The sequence below is a fragment of the Macrobrachium rosenbergii genome, chromosome 3 (assembly GCF_040412425.1).
Source record: "Macrobrachium rosenbergii isolate ZJJX-2024 chromosome 3, ASM4041242v1, whole genome shotgun sequence".
Taxonomy (NCBI): Eukaryota; Metazoa; Arthropoda; class Malacostraca; order Decapoda; family Palaemonidae; genus Macrobrachium; species Macrobrachium rosenbergii.
Window position 1 is genome coordinate 59,321,874 of NC_089743.1, and position 22,856 is coordinate 59,344,729.

At 37.8% G+C, this 22,856-nt stretch overlaps 1 protein-coding gene across 2 annotated transcripts in view; it reads right to left on the reverse strand.

The window, feature by feature from the left end:
* Positions 1 to 525: 525 nt before the first annotated feature.
* LOC136856055 (F-box/WD repeat-containing protein 2-like) overlaps positions 526 to 22,856 on the reverse strand; it is a 54,467-nt gene continuing 32,136 nt past the window's right edge. For both annotated transcript variants that reach the window (XM_067133622.1, XM_067133631.1), the window contains exons 4-6: positions 16,583 to 16,809; positions 6,214 to 7,105; positions 526 to 1,156 (exon numbers count right to left, since the gene is read on the reverse strand). In XM_067133622.1, coding sequence (XP_066989723.1) covers positions 628 to 1,156; positions 6,214 to 7,105; positions 16,583 to 16,809 — 1,648 coding nt within the window. In that variant the 3' untranslated portion in view covers positions 526 to 627. The remainder of the gene's footprint in view (positions 1,157 to 6,213; positions 7,106 to 16,582; positions 16,810 to 22,856) is intronic.

The window sequence follows — 22,856 nt, forward strand, 5'->3', positions numbered from 1 at the left end:
CTATCAGTGTCAACGTGTACTATACAGTAAACCCCCCGTATTCACGTCGGATGCGTAACGCACCCCTCCCGTGAATAGCTAAAATCCGCAAATACTTAAAACCCCTCTAAAAATACTTAGAACTGCCTATTTTGATAAACACAAAACCCCTCTAAAAATGCTTATACCAGAGTATTTTAATAGTTTTATCACAAAAAGTGCTTATAGTCATGAAAATATGAAAATACAGTAATTAATGAATATTTCTCAGTGAAAAATACAGTGAATGGGCGAATTTTCCGCGAATAATGGGTAGATACGTTCCACAGAGAAATCCACGAATCTTGAGAATGCGAATACAGGGGGTTTACTGTATTGGCCAAGACTAACTAGAAGAGAATTCTTTGAAATTGGCTGGTCTATCTAATGGAGCCCTCTAGGGACCATGAGAGTAAATATAAATACTTCTACTCATAAATTACTAATCCACATCAAACAATTCATTTAACAAAAGGTTTCAGCAACTATTACAAATGAAAGAATGAATGAAGATAAAAATTTAATAAATACAGTGCAATAAAATTATATAAATACAAATAAAAACACTTTTCAAGTGGAACATCAATAACGTTTTTGTGGAATAAACTTTTATTCCTCCTTATACTTACTCATTATTTTATAATTTGACCACCAAAGGGTGAATAGACGTCCCGGCTCACACTGCACACCAGCTGCTAAGACCAAGTGACTTGGTCTCTCAAGTCTCATCTTTCCATGGGAAAAATTGCTTTTACTCCTACTTGATGGTGGTAATTCTGATGAGTAAGTTACAGTATTAAAATTATTGTTATCCAAATGAATTTCTTTTATTCTTGTGTCCAGATCCTGAAAACCTCTGACGCTTGATGAGCAGCAAGGGATGTTGTGATCAACTCCCTCAGCATTATCAAACCTATTGTCATTATTTATAGGGCTCGTAACCACACCACAATCATTGCAGTTCCCTAACTGCTCTTTCAGTGGTGCACTACATGCAAGGTTCTGGTTTTTATTACTAAGTTCATTCCCACTGTTGCTACTGCTCATGCATGGTATGTCATCAGGTACATAACCTCGTAAGCCATCCAGCCAGTCTGTGTCTCCTACAACTAGCTGTGCCCCATCTGGTGTGGTCATCCTATTAAGAGAAAAGTTTATTATTATTCCACTGCTATTTAATAATACTTAGTGCTCTCTTTTATGTACATATTGCTAAGAGGATGACAACAGCTACAAAAAAAAGAGCACCCTAAATATTCACTTATGTAACTAAGCTTTCCTAACAAATGCACCAACTACATTATAACAGAAAATACTATAAAACCAATTCTAAAATCCATATACAATAACATATTATTATAGTACATTTGAATGGGCTACTGAAATGACTTCCAGTTATTTCACTTACATTATTCATCGGTTTGTTAACCATCATTTTCACATAATATCTGATTATTTTCTTCTTACATAATAAAGTGGACAAAGTAAAACGAAAAATTTTACAACAGGCAGAATCCAAGAATGTGACATAATGGTGACAAGAAAACTCTCTGACCCTCATGTCAGATTGTTCACTTGTTCTATCATTCCTACAGGCAAAAACAGGGATGCCTAAATGATGGTCTCACTTTCAAGTGTACTGTACATCATAATGTGTGCTCAATCTATAAGATCAGGCTCAAAGGAGCACCATGGATACTTCCCAGGGATCATTGTGTTCAAAAATAAGCCCAGTGATCTCCCAAAGTGTATCTCCAACTCAGTTTGAAAGTGTTCCATAAACATAGGACCCTCTTGAATCTGGGAGTAAATCATGAATGTACCTAAAATACATTCTGCATGCTACTTCATCATTAATAGCTTTATAATAACAAATAAGAGACCACTAAGAGCAGGTAGAAACCAAAGCCAAGAATAAGTGCTCAAAACCTCAGTACACAGCCAAGCTAAAGCCTAACAGATAAATGGTAGATACAGTAAGTTGTGGAACACAAATACATTACTTCAAAGGCTAGTGCATGGATGCGAGCTTATTTCTGGCATGCTTGTGGTGGCCACCAAATGTTATGCCCACAGGCAGATCCTGAGAGGTGCAAGATACAGGAATGAGCCTGTGAAGATTTATTATAAGAATAAACACTTCACAAGGTCCCTCCCCTGAACAGATGCTGTTCTCTAAGGCTTTTCTTGCTTTATTGCTACTAATGAAAACAGCCCTGATATTGACCTGAGGTGAGCTGAAGCATGAGACTGAAACAGGAACAAGCTGCTGGAGCTGAGTGCCAGTGAGGGTCCAGGTGCATAAAAGAAAGAAAAGTGAGCACTCAAGCCTAAAGCTGTGAGCTTTAGCTTGAAAAGGCCTCGAGGCAGATAGAAGATGCAAAGAAGACCTTGAAGACCAAACAAAAGCTGTAGGAAATATACTGAAAACACCAAAGGCTCATGATGGAAGAATCAACCAGCAAAACTTATCTGAGCAAGGAATCCACTCCAGACAGCAAATGGTGGGAACAAAAGCACCCCCAACCAGATGAGGGGGAGATCACTGCTGATCACAAACAGGACTGGCACTACAAGAGCAAAAGAGAAACAATCCAAGAGCATGGCTGTCACCTAGAGAGCAAAGGAGTTACATGGACAAAGATATCTTACTAATCCATCTGAGGACATGCCTTAAAAAAGTCACAGGAATATGCTATTCAATTTGTTTAAATTATTCTTGAACTAGCAGTAGTTGTGATATTCACTACCTCAGCTGGTAAAATAAATGAGAAGAAGTTCCTTCAATGGCTGGTGTTTGACCCTTTTCCATCCACTGGACCTAGTTCTGTTGCCCATCACTGTTTCCAGTCCTATGTGACACAAAGTGCCTTTTCCTGGGTTTGGTAACTATTTCGTGTACATACCAACAGCTCATGTTATTTATATCACCAAGTATCCTGAATGCTTCTAACAACTGATCTCTTAATCAATACTTTTGTAAAGTTCTATCCTTCTTTGGTATCCAGTGTCTGACTGATGGTATTAGTCTGATTGTGCTTACCTTTTAATCTTTTGTTTTACCTTTGGAACAGCACCTAGAATTAGACAGCACTTTAAGTGGGGTTTAACTAGCACAAGGCATACGATTAGTGTTATCTCAACATTTGTAGCCTACAATTTTCTGGACTTTCTTTTTAAGTTCTATACATTGCTTAGAAGAATGAAAATAATTTGTGATAATGACCCCTAGATCTTTCTCCTGATGGCAAGTCTTTTATCTCCTTACCAAGTAGGTTACAGTTGGCATTTTTTGTTTTTGTAAATCATGTACAGGGCTACATTTTTCTAAACTGACAGTACCAGCCTTTTTACTGACCATTAACCTATTTCTGCAGTCTTCTAGCAACTTCTTTGCTGCATTATTAGCAGCTCTAAAACTTCTGGAGGGCAGCCAAGAGAAAGAAAGTAAACTACTGAAAAGACCTAGTAGGAGTGACAGGAAACAAGACAGCCCAGGCAAGATGGAGGGTTAGCAGGCGCAACAATATTGGCAGAAGGATACAGGGACCAGAAAGGTATTGAATGTCAATGCAGCAAGAACTGGTGTACTAAGAGGGATGAAGTTGGAAATTTTGGCTGGGAATCTGAAACTCCTAAAGGGGTAAAAGGAAGGAACAGGACAAAGACTAAATTATGCTGTGATGAACAGGACAGGCCAACAGAGACAGCAACCTGGCTATAAGTCACCTGGCATAGGTTGACTTGTGTGGGAGGCAAGAGAGGGGGAAAGAGGCAATCCTTCCATCAAAACAATACAGTCTTTCTAAAAAACATATTGGTGGCAAAGAAGTTGTAGCCAATAAAAATAGAAATGCTGAAGACAGTGGTGTGACAAGACCCGACAAGGACCTAGACATTCCAACACCACCATCACCACAGTCACTGCTGACCTGGGACTACAGAAGAATAAGAAGGTAAAGAAAACACCAAGGAAAAATTAACCTAATCAGCAGCACTGTAACTCACTATGCCAGCAAGAGTCCACAGACTAGGGCTTATCCTGGCAAAGAAAACAAATCAAACCTGGTAAACAAAAAATTCTTGGCAAAACATACACAGGCAGTCCCCGGTTTACGACGGGTCCAGCTTACGACATTCCGAGGTTACGACGCTTTTCAAATATATTCATCAGAAATTATTTCCTGGTTTGCGACGCATGTTCCGGGGTTACGACGTGTCGTACGCTGATCCGATGGAAGAAATATGGCTCCAAAATGGCAGAATAATAAAAATTTGGAGGCTTTTTTTATGAAAAACTCAATAAAAATGCAGTTTACATCGTTTTCAATACACCCAAAGCATTAAAAGTAAGGTTTTCTTAGGATTTTTGACGATTTTTCGGTTTATGACGCGGCGTAAAAACGGAACCCCCATTGTAAACCGGGGACTGCCTGTATCCAGTATTTAGTCTTGACAAATATATAGGCAGTGCCTGCCAGGCACACTGATAACATAAAAGCAGCCAAAACTAAAACGGACAAAACAAACATAAAAAAATATCAATAAACATCTAAGTCATGCAGAAAAAGCCATCAGCACTGTAAGCAAAAGCTACAACTGTAAAATAAGAATGAGTAAATTAGTTACACTCTGCATCCAAAAACTTGTTACCTTCAGTAACAATTAAGAATTCACAGTATTAAAACAATTATAGATAAAAGAAAAGCTCTCTTGAAGAGGGCCTTCTAATAGTATAGAGGTAATAAGTGAAACGGCTCAATAGAACTAGTGTACATTAGACAGTAATATCTAAATGTGGAGATATATAATACCTTTTCAAATAAAAACGTCATTCACGTTAACTATTACAGAAAGAGTGTATATGACACAGACTGATCAATATATAAACAGAAATAAATGGGGGGAAAACAAAGAAGCTGCTGAGATCATCAACCCAGCACAATTATTATTGACACACTTCATACTCACAACTAATTATAAACAAATGAAAACATTAACATCCAATGGAAGAAAAAAATAAGTTGCTGAAGCATAAAACACCAAGCAAGTTGTAAGCTTTGCAAAATGGGCACAAAATTTAAACTTGAAATACTAAGAATAATAAAATCATCACAAATCATTACAAAACAAATGATGCAAAGTCAAAAGACTGACAGGCAATAGAGAGAAAAAGTAGCCCTGCACTAACCAGATACTTTAGGGGACTGGTCTGGCAAAACCTGTTACAGAATATAACAAAGATATCCCACAACTAACAATGATTTATCATAATTTACTCTTTTTCAATCCAAGATATTTTTCTGAAAAATGCACCCCTTTCTAAAATGGAAGCTTAGCCAAAAGCTCACCACACCCGAATAAGCAATACTCTACAGAACTTCTGAAACCACCTCTTGTCCAGTGAAAAAACTGGCAGTAAAATTTACAAAACTAAGCAGGTGTTTCATGGAAAAGCTTTAAATGTAATTAAAGCAGGTATTTCATGGAAAAGCTTTAAATGTAATTAATGTTCTTACCTGCACAATAAAATATCATAATAATTCAAAGGAATACCAGTAAAACACAGGGAAAATCATTCTTAAATACAGTCTGGAAACATATGACTTGTTGATCCCTTGGCCAGACACACTAAGAATTATTCATTTTATTACCAAATATCTAAGGAACCTTGGGTGCATGAGCAAACCTACCCGAGTCAATGGATCATCTTATTTTCCTTCTGTACGAGAACTGAAATGTCAAGATCTTGCATACAATGCAAAAATATGCTTTGTTAAAATAATGAGTTTGTGATGAAATACACATTATTTCCCACACTGTACAGCACTGTAATGAGACAGGTTTCATGTGCTTAAAAACTTAGTCTGTTAAAAGTCTCAATAAACAACAAGGAGTCCTAGAAATGTTCTACCAATACAATCAGCACAAAATAATTAAAGCTCTTGTTTATCAGACAAAGAATCAGACCATGACACAAGCTATCATGGAAATTTATTGGCAATTCTTTCAGCAATCCAGTATTACAAATACTTGGTAAAAGATATATACTACTGTTTCACATTCAAGCACTCTTAGGTACCTAGGGTAAATATTCTAATATAATCAGTTCCAAAAACAGACTAAGACGACTCTATTTGTCTTACACATGCTACAAATACCATACTCATGCTATAAAAACTTTACCAGACTTACTTGGAATGGGGAACAGGGTGTGTCCCCACAGTTTCACCTGTCACTATGTCAACTGCAACCAAGGTTGAAGAGTAAAGCACATTTCCAATGGTAAGGAGAAGAGCAAATCTGTTTCCAAGTGCTAATAACTTTTTCACTTTAAATTTCAGAGTAATATTATGTATAATCTGAAATGTCTGTATGTCATATATGCATAGATTTGCATGTTTTTCATCAATGTCTTGCTTAATCAAGCCAACAAATTTTGTACTTTGTTGTAATCCAGGAGTAAAGAAATTATTGTTTCCTTCATTTCGTTGAATGCGAGATTGAAATATAATTTTATTCAAGTCACCCATCTGATTTGCTCTCACTATATTTTCCTTGTCATCAGTAGCACTTTTATCATTGTTAAGTTCATTAGCACAACTAGAAGGCCAGCATATTTTATTAACATTATCTCTTGTCATACATATTATCACGTGTTCTGACTCATACGTCAAGTCAGGTAAGAGAATTACTCGAAGTACCCAGTGGTCTTGGTTGGGTAAGGACTTTACAATTAATCCTGAAGACAAACACCACAGTTTTATACATTCATCTGCACCACCACTCACTACTAAATCTAACTCCTTTGAAAAGTCGCAACTAAAAACAGGGCCTGCATGCATCTTAAACTTGCACTTAAGAAGTGTGTTTTCTCCAGGTGTATCATTAAGAGAATCATAAACAATACACGAATGGTCTGTCATAACACTTAAATCCCATGATGTCAAGATTCCTACAAAGTGTCCACATACAAGGAAACTCTTAGGCTTAAATTTGATGCAAGATACTGCTCGTTGCACTGGGAAGGCCAGAACTGGAATGTTTAGTTCAAGCTGCCAGATGTTTACATAGTCTTCTTCAGAAACTGGAAAAGAGTATACATGTCTTAAAAGGCTGATTAGTGTGTAAACGACTTCAACTTCAACTTGGGTTCATCACAATTCAATTAAACCCATAAGAATTACAGTCAACCCCCAGTATTCGCGGGGGATGCGTACCACTAGCCCCCACTAATAGCTAAAATCCATGAATACTGAAAACCTCTCTAAAAGCACTTATAACTGCCTATTTTGACAGTTCAAAACACAAAAAAAAAAAAAAAAAAAAAAAAAAAAAAAAATTCTAAAAATGCTTATACCTGAATGTTTTAATAATTTGATCACAAAAAGTGCATTTAGTCATGAAAATGATATGAAAATACAGTAATTGGTGAATATTTCTCTAAGAAAAATACCGCAAATAGGCGAATTTTCCACGATTAATGTGTATACATGTTCCACAGAGAAATCCGCGAATCCAGAACCGTGAATAGGCGGGGGTCGACAGTACAAATAATTGGATTACAAGTACAGTACACAGTTAATTCCCTGGGTGCTGAAGTTTATTTTTGTGACCATAACATTCTATATGCTTTATCTAGGACTGCAGTGATTTATGATTTTTCCAACCCATACATGCCACGCTGCTTAACACTACTGTGATGCCCACTAGATCAATTTTGACCTCCCCAAGATGAGCTGAAAATTAATTTCCTTATATTGTACTATATGAATATTTTCTCATCATAATATATTGTATTATATGATTATTTTCTCATCATAAGTTAAGAAAAATATGTTTTAGTTTATTTAGAAATGTAACACGTAATTAATTTTCAAATCTATAAGAGAAATACTTTACAAGTTTGGATTTTCAATATTTTCCTTCAATTCTCTTTAGAGCAACACATTAAAATACTTTAAACATGCCTCACACTCAATGTATATATATACAAATCATAAGCTACAAGTTGCACATACAGTATTATGAAAAATACAGTTTTTCTACAATTTTTACATCTAAAACAATACTTTGTTTCCATGAAACTTAATACTTTATATATGTTATAGTAATTTTTTTATTTTGTAATAAGCTAATTATAATTGTCTTAAAACTAAAACCTGTTCAAACTACTGTATATCCATCAGTCTACCTATTGCTTGTCACTGACATGGTTAGCATAAGGGACTTTATGTTCATTTGCTGTGTAAGCCTGCCTATATTGTTGCCATATTATGCATATTGTGATAGTGAAAATCCCACAACTGGTAAGAGCAAGAGTATTCCTTTAGATGCTGCAGCAAAATATTAAAGACAAACAACCTCCAATTGAAAACTGATAATCAATCTGAAACAGGAAGAAAGGTCAACCAAACTGCCAATCACCAGTAGTTACTTCACTTGACCATATCAACTATTGTTTAGGACAGTGAGGGTATAAGTTGAGCAGTTTCAAGCTCAGCAACTATGCAGTACACCATAAGTACTATAAAACATAAGCCATTCATGAGATGGATTAATTGAAAAAAGTTGGTACTAGATGGAGAACCTAATTCAGAAATGCATCCTGCTTAGCCTGCTGACCATGTGAGTAAAGGCTGGAAGTATTTTCAAAACCCTGAAATGAGCAGGTAAGGACATAAGTCAATTCTCCCAATGCAATCACTGGGTGTATATTTTTCCATATATGAGACTCTTCAAATGAAAAATCAGTACACTATACACTATTTCTGATGCTATCTGAGAATTACAATAATGATCTGTAATGATTGTACTTTTGAGTAATTCACTGATGAGGCACCAGTATTGTGGTGCTATGAGACATGCAACTCTTATATCTAATAATAGTTACATGACTCAAGCAAATAAGTCTGCTGTACAATGCTTAGCATGGTATCAGCCATCATCCTGGAATTATAATGAGGATACTCTGCAGTACTTTGGACTCTTCTATTATCATGCAATGCCATTTCCTTAGAATTCTGGATGACTTAACCCTTAAGGGATGGGTTAATTATATATCATGCAACCTCCCAGACCGGGCAAACTTTAAGATTGGCCAATTTAAGAAAAAACACATCAATGGAAAGCAGAAGATATGCAAATGCACATGGCGTAAGAAAAAGAAATTAAAAAAAATTTTCCCTACCTTCCAAGGGAAGTTGAAAGTGACTACTTACAACCCTTTCACAAAACACTCGTAAATTTTACCAAGTTATACATGTTTTCTCTAAAAATTTATTTTATTTTATTTTGTAAAATTATAATTACAGCTCACATAATATCATAACAGATAAGAAATAAAATCAGTAACAAATTCTGAGCATATTTGTTGCAAAATATTTACATAAATTTACTGAGATCAGGAAATGCAGTAACTTTTTTTGGAATTGTAAATGTTTAATTTCTTTGCAAAATTACAATTATAATCGACATCATAACGTAAAAGATAAGAAGTAAAACCAACAGCAATCCCTGCATATATTTATGGGCAAAAAAATAAAAAGACGTCATGGGAGAGAAAGGAGCAGGACATTCCCCCTTCAAGGCAAGAACAATACTAAATTCCATGAGACGCCCACAACTGAGCTGAGCTAAATTCTTTAGTTACTAAAATTCATTTATGGGCCACTGAAGTATTGGAAACTCTTTCCCGCTCGATACAGCCAAATTGTATGGCGCATAATATTAATACGCCTCAGAGGGGATCTGTACACCACCCAAAAACTGTTTTAGATCCTCTATTGAGGGGATCCGCCCATTAAGGGTTAATGTGTTGTGAATCTTCAAGTGAACTCTGTATCACTGTGTTCTGATTTGTAAAAGGAATACAGTATTGGGATCCAAAAACCCAATAACACTAATAAAGTACAACAAAGTTTTTATTACTTCTTTTCGTATATTGGTACATGATAATTCCTTTCTCAATTTGCAATGACAGGCAACCAAATGGTATTCACAAATTCAATGACATATACTTAAGGAAATTCATGGTTGATTTTACGTTTTAAGGCATTGTAATCTCTACAACGTATACTCTGAGCAAGCTGCCTCCAAACCAAAAAAGTTTTTCAGTTGCACAGTTGCAAAAGGAAGGATATCTCCCTGAGCAAATATTCAAAACTGACAAGAAGGGTTATTTTTTGGAAGAGTATGCCACAATGTATGCACATAAACAAACAAGCCAAGATGTCAAGCCCTTTGAGGATAAGCTGGCTAAGTTGATTGGAGGCTAAACATAAGTTTTAACCTTTCCTTATTCACAATTTGGAAAGTCCTAAAGGATTAAAAATTGTAAACATCCTCATACTGCATATCCACTAAGAAACCCCAAGTATGGATGACAAAGATTTAAGGATTGATTTCTGAACAATTTCATCTAAATATTTGGGAATATTGTTTTGGGAAAGCAATTCCATTGATATGATATTTGTGGAATGCAATGCACCAGATAGACTTATCCAAGCAGCTTTCAGCTGGCCATGAACTCGGTCTATTCGCCATTTAACACAAAGAGCATAGAGCATGAAACAACTGAAGGACCTTGTGTAATCACCACACTCAAATTGTAGTACTCTCTTCATTCTAAACTTGCCAAATAACTGAAATGGGTGACAGTAAACTAATGTGTGAATTTTGGAAAGGGTACAGAAACCTTCATTAAATAAAGAAAACTGCAGGAGCATGGGAGGATATTTTGTTCAAAGGCACAAATGAAATGGAAAAAACTGATGTTTCAAATGATTTATTGCATTCAAAGGCTTCTCCAAGGATAAGTAAGATTTTGACAAGTTAAAAATGAAGAAGAAAACTTTGCACATGAAGAAAGATAATATGAAAGAGATAAGAGGAGGGGAAAGAGAAGTTAGAATAACTCTTTATAACAGGTTGGCAGAGGCTTTCTCAGAGGAGAATAGAGGCTTTACCCTATTAAAAGGAATCTCTTTACCCTATCAAAAACTATGGATCAAGGGATCTCTATAAAATATATTTGCTTCCTCACAGCTTTCAACACATTCTGACAGCTCAACTAGGTGCAGCTTTATTTCAACATGTTGATTATGGTCTGTATATTATGCCATGCCCATTTGAATCACCAAAGCAAGATAGATCACAGGTCACAATGTTCAGTTACCCTGTGGCCAGAACAAGCTAAAAGTTTTGATTAGTCTCCCAAGCTATTTCTTTATGTGATGTAGATTAGCTTTAATTTCAGATTTCTTAGCTATACAATCACATGCTATTATAGTCAATCCTCTGTATATGACTAAACTGTATTCCACTGTGATCAAACACAGCGGCAAAAAGGGAGCAAAATGCCTATGCCAGCCTACCCTATCCACACACATTTAGTCTGCAAAGCAACAATAATAACAAATAAAGAAAATAGACGGATGTCTGTGTGAAAAGTATCACTGCCTAGCTATCCTAGCTGGCCTAAGTTAGAGTTTGAGAAGTACTGTATGTAAATAATAATAATAAAAAAAAAACAACTAAAGCAACAGGTTGGTATCATGTATGAAGAAAAAAAAGGAAACAAAAGAAAATTGTTCTTTATAGCAGGGCAGGCAATCAGGATGGGAACTGGTAAATCATAACAATTATTCCATGAACTGGAGAACTAAAATGATATTCAATAAATTCACATCTCAAATTCAGTTAATATAAACATGTAAATATCTGCCTACATAGTGCAGAACTTCAAACTAATGAAGCAACTGTTATGCTACAGCCAAACTTTATCTCCTACACAAGCCGAAACCACATTTTCACAACTCAGAATGCTAAAGTTATGTTAAAAATTTCAACTGAAAACATATCACGTTTTGTAGAATAGTACAAGTCGGCCATCATTAATCCAGCAGTTGCTAATCCAGTTCCATCACTAATCCAGCTGTAATTTCAGCTGGTGTAGCTTAAAATTTCCTGGCTCACTGCACCAACCTGCTGCTACTGTTTGTTGGTGCTACCTGTGTATGTATTTACATACCCTACTCCTACGATTGCATTTATCTTTTGGGTTGTAAAAAAAACTGAGAAATGCAGTACAAATATAAATGAGAATAGCATATAAATAAGGAAATCATAAGCGTAACTACGCGAAACAAAACAAGCTTTAGGAAGCTCACCTACACCAGTGAATGAATGTACAGTACTCTAAGCACACGATTACGTTTATCTTTTGGGTTGTAAAAATAAAAAATGAGAAAATACAGTAAAAATATAAATGAGAATAGTAAAATATAAATAAAAAATCACAAGTATAACAGCATAAACCAATACACCCTACACACATGATTGTGTTTATCTTTTGAGTGGTAAAAGTACAAAAGAGAATAGCATAAAATTTAAATAAGAAAATCATAAGCGTAACTGCATAAAACACAACGAGCTTAGGAAGTTCACCGAAACCAATAAATGAATGTATGCCTATGTAAGTACTCATTCACACACAAATTTGGGTTGTAAAAATAAAAAATGAGAAAATACAGTAAAAATATAAATGAGAATAGAATAAAATATAAATGAAAAAATTATAAGTGTAACAACACAAACCAAAACAAAGCAGCAAGTTCACCAATGCCAGTAAATGAGTTTGTGTGTATGTACATACCCTATGCACATGACTGTTTATCTTATGAGTTGTAAAATAAAAAATGAGAAAATACAGTAAAAATATAAATGAGAAGAGCATAAAATATAAAAAAAAATTCCAAGATGAAGAAGATGGGAATCCTGACAGCCCTTCACCTCAAGACATGTAAATGGGCTTAGTTGCAAATTCCAGCTCTTCACTTTGGAAGTGACAGTGATGAACTTTCTTGTGTAAGCCAACAGAATTAAATGTACCATCATTTTGCCCCTGCTTCATTAAAATTTCACTTGATTTTCATTTAATGCTCCTTTTTTCTTTATTAACCAACTCATACTGATTTACAAGGTAACTGTTGGGTTAAGTGTATTCTAACCTAACCACTCCGTAATCCAGCAAAATCACTGATCCTGCACACCCTGCAGGTCTCAGTGATGCCAGATTAGTGATGGTTGACCTGTATAGCAGTAAATTTGTGGTAAATAGTATGTAACAGTACATTAAAAATTTAAGTGCGCAAACTTTCTCTCTTTTTGAATCTTAAGCAGAATCGTTAGCCATGAAGAGTTTATGAAGCAGAACTTTGTTTTACCTTGTATGCAACTTAGTCTATGATGAGTGTAATGTTTATGTTAATTCATTTCAAGATATAAGTCCATTAAATGATTATTTAAGTCTGTATATGATCTTAACCCTTAAACGCTGAAGCCCTATTTACAAAAACGTCTCCCATATGCCGGCGGCGTTCGGGAGCTAGCGCCAAAGCGGAAAAAAAGTTTTTTTCAAAAAATCACAGCACACTTAGTTTTTAAGATTAAGAGTTCACTTTTGGCTCCTTTTTTTCTCATTGCCTGAAGTTTAGTATGCAACCATCAGAAATTAAAAAAAATATCATTATCATATAAAAATATTGGAATATATGACAGCGAAAAAAAAAACTCGTATATATTTGTATACAAATTGCGCTGTAAGCAAAACGGTTAAAGCTAATGAGTTAATTTTTTTTAGTTGTATTGTACACTAAATTGCGATGATTTTGGTATATAACAGATTGTAAAACGATTAAAGCAACACAGAGAAAATATTATCACAAAATGATGCATGAATTCGTAACGCGTGGACGTGAAAAAAAGTTTTTTTTAAAAAATTCACCATAAATGGTACGTCCACTTGACACCCAACAGACAATTTTAGTCGACGTATGGTACGTCCAGTAGGAGTTTAAGGGTTAACTGCAAAATTTAGATTGCAACTTGCTACTATTACCAGACACATGGATTGTGTAAAGATATACTGTAGATGGCATCTTGGAAACAGTTTGGGAACTCATTACATTAGTTTCATTATATAAAAGTTCTACACTTTGTGTATATACTATACACCATACATTCCAAATTGAAACTATATTGTAACACTATCAATAAAATAAATGCATTTTCTTTTAATATTGCAATGTAATTTAAGAAAGTAAACATGAATCTGCAAAAAACATGGATTAGGGTCAAGCAACTAGTATACACAAAATTAAAAAATATATTAAGTACAGTACTCACTTTAATCTGTGTTAATTCCACGTAAAGTCATCAATAGTTTCCTATCCCACTTCCTTGGGAGACACATGTAAGATGTTCACAGCACAGTTATATTTATTCACTTCAAAAAACAATGCAACAGTTCTGAACTCACGTGAAAATTCAGAATACAATAAACCATCCAGTTTTTAGAAAATTACTCTACATTCAATGATTACTTTATGATACTGTATTTCCCAGACGATGCACGCACAGTGTCTCCCATACCTGCACAAAACTGCTGAATGTTATGCCTCCTAAACAAGTATTTTGCAGGCATGATAATCAGAAATCATTATACCAAGTGAACACTGAAAATGCAAAATAGCCATTTGTTAAACAATCCACATGCAGAATGGCGTGTACTTAACAGATGGTCCATCACTAGCCAGCTTTTTACAATATTGGTGGTGGGAATATACTGGTAAAATACTCAAGAGGTTCCAGGAAACTCACAGTCTAGCTGCAACCACAGCTGATGAAAGACTGAAGGCTGGCAATATTCCATATCTGTGGCCTAGTATACTGATCACTACTACCAGACACAAGCCATGCTCAGCCATGAAGTCTCCAGAGATAACAGAAATGCCTAAGGGTCAAGGGTATTTGTCAAGAACAGCAGACAGTGCCTCATATACTAAAGATCAGTGTGTTTAAGTGAAAATACATGGTCTACTTGGTGCATTGTATTTTCCATAAAAAAAACTGAAGCTAAGAGCCAAAACATGCTATAAAAAACTTTAGTAATCCCAAAAATGTATGCAAAAGATACACTGTGAGATGTGAATTTACAAGAAACTTTCACAAAAAAAAAAAGATTAGAAAGATCCCATTAGGGTCTATGCCACTATAAATATCTGGCCCAAGAAGCAAAATTTTGACTTCTCTTGATCTGCAGGCCACTGAACACAATGACTGAGGCAATACCAAGGACTCACCACACTGTTTGCTCACAAAGACTTGAGCCAAAAGTTCTGCTTTCTGTTTTGTGCAATAAACAGCAGTGTCATCAGTTCCTACAAAGGGAGCCATGCTAAAATCAACTCCAAAGAGAGATGACTTACGGGTAGACCATCATTTATGGTCATCACCACAAATACATATCCATATTTGCCTGACACTGAAGGAAGAACAGTAGTCATGGTTTTGAAAATGAATTCATGGGTGAAGATAAAGAAAAAGAAAATGATCAGAATAAGGTAACCTCTTGCTAAGCCACCAAGCATTCCTGGCCCTTCTACTAAGCCTGCCCTACACACCATCTGAAAAACAAGAAGTGGGAACTGAGAAAAGTATGCATACCCCCAGGCAAGGGAACTCCACTCCAAGAAATTGAAAGACCCCAGTATAAAGGCTGTGGCACTACCCAAGACTGAAGAACAGTGGTTTATTTGGGAGTGGCTCTCTCCTAGAAGAGACGCCTACCAGACAAGCGAGTCTTTTCTACATAACGATGGACACATCAAAAAGGGTATGAAGTGTGAGGCATCCAGTCCTGTTAAAGAGTGTGTTAACAGTAAGAGATATATTATGAATATGCCAGACTATTCTGTGTTGTTGTAAGCACAGACAAAAAAGAGAGAGACCCAACAACAGTCGTACTGGCCAGCCTTAGAAGGGACCTTAAACTCTGTAATGGTAGTATCTAATCGGGAGGCTTGTGCCTTGGCCAACCTATTACCTACCTCCTCAATTTGAACAAAAGGTAAGTAATAAACAATGGGGATCCAACTAAGAAAAAATGGAGGGTAAAGGTTTCACTCACTAACACCCATCCATCTCCAAAAATTATGCTATTTCTCAAAATCAAAAACCTAAACAAAAAACACAAGTTCAACCTAGCAGTCAGAAGGAATGAAGCAAGGTGCCCTCACAAGATGACAGCCAAAAAACAAGCGCTTGGTAATGATGGTAGGTTAGTGAAGGGTATTCCCAAATTCAACCTATATAACAACCTTGTTACCAAGTTTAATGAATGTCTCCAGCTTGAGCTGAAGGATACTCTTATATAAAAGGTGATGGTTTGTACTTCCTTAGGAGCAAATTAACTTTGGTCCAATACACTGCCATCTTGATCATCATGAAAAGCACTAAGATAATTTTGTAACAATACAAAACACACACAGAATTTATTGGAAAGTTTAGGAAATATTAAACACAGTTTATCTTATTATACAGCATAACTGGGTCTCTGCAAATACTATAAACCTGTTGCAACTTATGTCATATATGTGCTAAACACGACTTACAAAAACTACACTTGTAAAGCACATACTGTATACTGCAGTAAGTTGCAGCACTGTACATTTCTATTGTTACTGGTGATTTCTTTGTACAAAAAATTGAAGTTTGAAGGTACCTGTACAGAGAAAGCCATGCTGATAATCAACTGCTTTGACGGCCTTTTTGCAATTTTGTAGCTGCATGAACCGCTCAGTAAATGCAGTGCCATTTTTCATACAGAGCTGCTGCCGTAGAGATGAAACATATATCTGATGCCAATCACAATCACTATTTATCTTTTCAACATTAACTCCAAGCTCTTTACATTTCTTGAACCATATCTGACTCTGGCTTTTAATAACTCTGAAAATATCAAACACAATATTACTGAAAATATTTTTTGTGGTTTACATTAAAACAAGACTGATATAGACTGTATTAAATTAAAAGCCATAAGCAATAAAGAATTATTATACACACAGTCCCTGGGTTACACCGGCCTAGGCTTACGTCGTCTGAGCTTACGATGCTTTTCAAATATATTCATCAAAAAATCTGTTCTGGGTTAAAGCGGATGTTCCAAGGTTAAGTCGTTTCAGTCTTACGGCACACTGTGAGCAATGGAAGAATATCTGTACATATTTGGAGGAAAATCTAAAAGATCATGGATGCACATCTCACCAGAAGGAAGGTAAATCAATTGGGAAATTTTCAAAATAACTAAAGGTAAGGCTTTCATCACCCCATTTCTCATTTTTAGCAATTTTTTAATACGCTGTTCCGGCTTACGTCGCGCTTCAGGGACAGAACCCCCAACGTAACACATGGACTGCCTGTATACTTGGAAAATATGTACAGTACTATATTTACTACATTATTTTCTAAAAATAATATATGCATAATTATTGCATTACTTTGCATAAGCCCAAAATTATCTTCAGTACTCAAACTATACAAACTAAACCTTACACTGCATATAGTTATTTTATTAGTAATAAACCACTTAACGTAATGAAACAACTTAGCTCTATTACGGCCATATCTAACTGTGTCGAGTGTTTTGACTCAAGTGATCAGATTAAACTACCTAATACAGTGTAGTAATAAAAAACTATTATTATTATTATTATTATTATTATATTATTCAGAGGATGAAACCTAGTCATATGGAACAAACACACAGGGGCCTTTGACGTGAAATTCAAGCTTCCAAAGTATATGGTGTTCATTAGGAAAGTACGAGGAGGTAAGGGAAATACAGAAAGAAGAGATCCCATTTATTAAAAAAAGAAAAAATAAATTAACAAATAGATAAAAATGTGTTAAAATGCAAGGAGAATAGTATTAGGGTAGTAATGCATTGCATCTTCACTTGAACTTCAGAAGTTCCATTTGAACATCATCCTCTAGGAGGCTGTTCCACAGTCCAATGGTGAGAGGAATATAGGACCTCTGGAACTGAGAAGTTCAACAGCGTGGCACATTTACTGCATATTGGTGCTGCTGTTCAGCAAATCTGGTTGTTCTCAGTAGCTACAGGGGATCAGGGATCAATTGTGAATGCAAAAGATCTCTGTTGAAATACAACTTATGAAAAAGTGACAAACAAGAGACCATCTGACGATGGTCCAAGTAATAACTGCTACTATTAGGAAACAGAAACCTACAACTATGAACCACTCTATCTGAAAACAAAAAAAAAAAAAAAAAAAAAAAAAAAAAAAAAAAAAAACCTATCACTATGCACCACACTATGTAAAAAAAAAAAAAAAAGATAAATCTCTGGCAGAAGCAGACCTCCACACTGGAGAACAGTATTCAACTAAAGGAAGCACAAATGACCTAAAACAGGTAGCACTGATTTTATCACTGTTATAAATATATGAAGCCTTATGAATACCTAACTTTCCTGCAGCACTTGCTGAAACTTTCATTAGATGTTTCTCAAAAGTTAGATGTGAGTCAAAAGTTACACCTAGAATAGTTAAAGCTTCAGACTCATTCAGGAAAGTTCCATTAACCTGAAAAGAGGAGGATGGGGTGGGAAATCTCTACAAGATCTGCTAATCAATAGTGTTTTCGTTTCACTGAAGTTCAGCCTCATACCCCATCGACTACAACATTCCCCAATCTGGCCCATGTCCTGACTGAGGCTGAGGGCAGCTTCATTTCTCATAAGTGGAGACTTTACTACACCCACAAGTGTTGCATCATCGGCATACTGAACAATCTTGTTTTCCAGGCCAACAACCATATCACTTGTATACACACTAAAAACAACAGTGGACCAAGAACACAGCAACTTGCTGCTGCCTGCCTATAAGGAAATCTGAAGTAATCCTAAAACATATCCTGACACCTCTAAGCCCTTGAGAAGAGCTCCCCTACCCAGATCCAATGCGTTGGAGTACAACGTTAGATTGGGGTTCACAGGAGACAGCGACATCCCTGCCACAAATCTGTCCACCACTGAAGGCCCTCCTTGATTTCTGGGGTGATTTCGAAGACAAACGAATCTGGAAATACTGTACTTTCCTCCACCAATTATCTCTGAGGTAAAATTGTAGCAGTCTGAAGTCTAATCTGCCCAGAGGAACAAACTTCTCTATTGAGGAAAGTGTTCCTAGAAGGCTCATCCAAGCACTGGCTGAGCAGGATGGGCGAGAAATGAACTTCCGGACTTTTGTGATGCAATTGAGAATCCTTTGTTCGGACGAAAAAGCCCGAAAATTCAGAGAATCTATCACTATTCCCAAATATAGAATCGACTGTGTGGGGACTAACTGCGACTTCTTGAAGTTTGTCAGTAATCCTAAATCTTGTGCAAGCTGAAGAGTCTTATGAAGGTCCTACGTGCACTGGGCTTCAGAGGGGAAGTGTAGGAGCCAATCGTCCAGGTACAAAGACATGTTTATCCCCATGAGATGCAACCACTCTGCTAATGGAGCAAGAACAGGGGTAAAAACTTGAGGGGCCGTGGAGAGGCCAAAGCACAAAGCCCAAAACTGGAAGACCCTGTCCTGGAACACGAATCTGATATTTTCTGTAGACCTGGTGAATTGGAATGTGGAAGCATGCATCCTGCATATCTATTGTTGCCATCCAGTCTCCCTGATGGATGGCTGACAGGACCAAGCATTTTGTTTCCATTTTGGACTTCGTAGTTTGAATAAAGAAGTTCAGAGCGCTGACATCCAGGAAAGGCCTCTATCCCCCTGATGATTTGGGAACTACGAAGAGGCGATTGTAAAATCCCTCTGTGCTTGTGCCCTCGACTTCCTCCACTGCCTGCTTCTCTAGGAGTACTGAAACTTCCCGAGACAGGGCTGAAAACCTCTCTAAGCCTACAGAGTAGGCTGTCAACCTGATGGAAGAGGTTATTAAGGGAGGTTTCTCCCTGGAGGGGATTGCGTAGCCCTCCTTTAAAACTTGTGGCACCCAGGGATCTACTCTCCTTGTCTCCCACCTGCTCCAAAATTGAAGAAGCCTTGCTCCCACTGGGACACGGAGGACAGGTAACTCAATTGCGAGGGATGGGTTTGTTGGAAGGCTTTTGCTGGGTCGTACTGGACGCAGATTGGCTCACAGATGGGACTGGAAGCGACCTCTGCTTCCTTGAAAGGGCTGCTGAGTTAATGGAAAAGTCCTGGTAGTAGGAACAGAAGCAGAAGAAGGATGTGCAGGGACCTTAGTCCTCTTGGCAGACTGAGCAAACAGGTCTTGGGTTGACTTCTTCTGCAGTTACTATCTAAGGGAGCAAACAGCAGGGAAGAACATTGAGAGGGAGTGACCCCCTTTGAAGTGAACGAGCACCACAAATCTCGCTTTTTAAGAACTCCAGTAGTAAAATTGGTGGCCAGCTCATGTGCACTGTCTCTCTCTCACTGCTCTATCTGCGCAGGCCAGAACACCCAACCAATCCGAGGCAAAGTTCTCCTGAAGTGATGAGCAGTCCTTGATCTTTTTTGCCAACGCTCCTACGGTCCAATCAAGGAAACTCAGGACCTCGAAGACCTTAAAAATATCCTTCAGCACATGATCTAACTCCGACATGGGAAACAGAGTCCTAGCAGAAGAGAAGGCTGATCGACGTGTAGCATCTATGACACTGGAGAAGTCCCCTTGAGAGGAGGCAGAAACTCCCAAGGACGGAGCTTCTCCAGTGGCATACAACAGATACTTCTGTTGTATCAGACGAGAAGGAGGCGAACAAAAGACCACTTTACCAATGTCCCTCTTCTCTGACAACCATACGCTGATAAGCGCAAGAGATTTCCTGGATGAGGAAGGAAGAACCATACGCGGTAACTTAGAAGACCCTGTCAGTTGTCGCATCATAAAACGCTGAACCCAGAGAGAATGGAGTGGCTGGAGAGAAGTCCGGATAGCACACCATCAAGAACCGCAAAAGAGCTGAACAGTTCGACATGGGTACATCCTCTTCCACAGGTTCCTCCTCTGAGAGGAAATCAGGGACATTGGAGGGTTCGTGGGACCCTGAGTCGCCGCAGCTGGTTTCTGTAACAGACGGCGTTGAATAGGCTCCAAAGACGGATCCTCAACCACAGGAGGACCGGCACTTGATACATCAGGAACAGAGAGTCCCACCTGTGGCGCTGAACGATTACTGGCAGGTGGACACAACATTAGCACCCACTAACACTGGATGCTCGGTTGCCGGGCGCCCAATCACAGACCGATCAGACACAACACATTTACTAACATTAACACCTTTAACAGACACTAAAGGTTCAGATGTCTGCAACTCGGGCACTGGGCGCCCATAAGATGGGTGCTTGACCGCTAGCACTCATATGATGGACACTCGGACACCTGATGTCCATATACTGAACGCTCGTACAACACACGATCACTCTCAGGGCGCTCAGAAACTATGCGCCCACAAACTGGAAGTGCAGACAATGGGCGCTCATGCAAAGGGCGCTCGGACACTGGACGATCATATGAATGGAGCTCAGACACTGATCGCTCAAACGATGGGCGCTCAGACAGAAAAATTACCTCCTGGGCACTCGAGCGCTAATTTATCGGACTCTGGGTGCTTGAACACTATGTCCACACACACTGGACTAACAAGCACTTTCTTGGGCAATTTACAGCACTTGGTGGACACAATGGAAGCGAGAAGCTTGAGGAGACTCCCAAAAACTACAAGAGGGAAGGGGGCTGTGAGCCCTTTCCATTGCTAACTTACGAGCCAGGGGAAAGTTGTCTTCCACCGAGGTGCCAGACCTTTTCAATGGTCTCAACACTTGAGTGAAGTGCTGACTACGCTTTTTGGCCTCATTGGAGTCTGAGTCACTGGAAGATAACGTATGCACGTCCAAGCGGATGCCTTTCCAACGGCGGTCCTCCGAGTCCTGGGATTTGCGGACAACAGGCTTGGATGAGGCAGCGACTACTCATGGGCAAACACCACTGACCTCCCTTGGACTACCAGTTTGCTTCCTCCCAGGTGAGCAAGGGGAGTTTAGCAGGAACCTTGATCTAGGAGCATCGGTGGGACGAGTAGCCGCCCCTCCAATAACACTGCACTGACACTTAAATTTGTCCATAAGGACATGCACTGAGTTCCCAATCTGGGAAACAGTGTTCGCCAACAAATCAAATTTCTGATCAACACGTGCTTCTAGGCTGGCAATGGCGTTGGGTTCAGAAGAATGAGAGCCAGGGATTGGAGTTACAGGAAAAGTCAGAGGACTTGAGATAGAGGAAAAAGTGGTCACAGTGTTGAAGGTACAGGTAATTCAGCCACATCAACCCCAGGAGACAAAACCTGACTAGCAAAAGCCTTCGCTTCAGCCCTAGCAGTAGCCTTTCTTAGTCTGTCATGCTGTAACTTCTCTAAATGTGCATGCAGAGTCTTTCACTTCCCCTTATCCCAGTCCTTATATTCATCACAGCAAAGTTCCGACGAGCAAACTTACTCCCTACACGAACTACATACGGTGTGATTGTCATATTTGGCTAAAGTTAACCTAGTCTTGCAGCCTTCACTACAGCACCTGATGCTGGACAGGCTAGAATCTGATATGATTAATCCAAGCAAAAATAGGCAAAGTTGGGAAAGTCACAATTAAGAACCCTGAATTAGCTAAGCTAATTAGCCCTTAAAAGCTGAGCCTCTATTTACAAAAGTGTCTGCCGTATGCTGGCGGCGTTTGGGAGTTAGCGCCGAAGCGGAAAAAGTTTTTTTAAAAATCACAGCACGCTTAGTTTTTAAGATTAAGAGTTCATTTTTGGCTCCTTTTTCTTGTCATTGCCTGAAGTTTAGTATGCAACCATCAGAAATGAAAAAAATATCATTATCATATATAAATATTGAAATACATGACGCGTGAAAAAAATTTCATATATAATTGTATACAAATCGCGCTGTGAGCAAAACG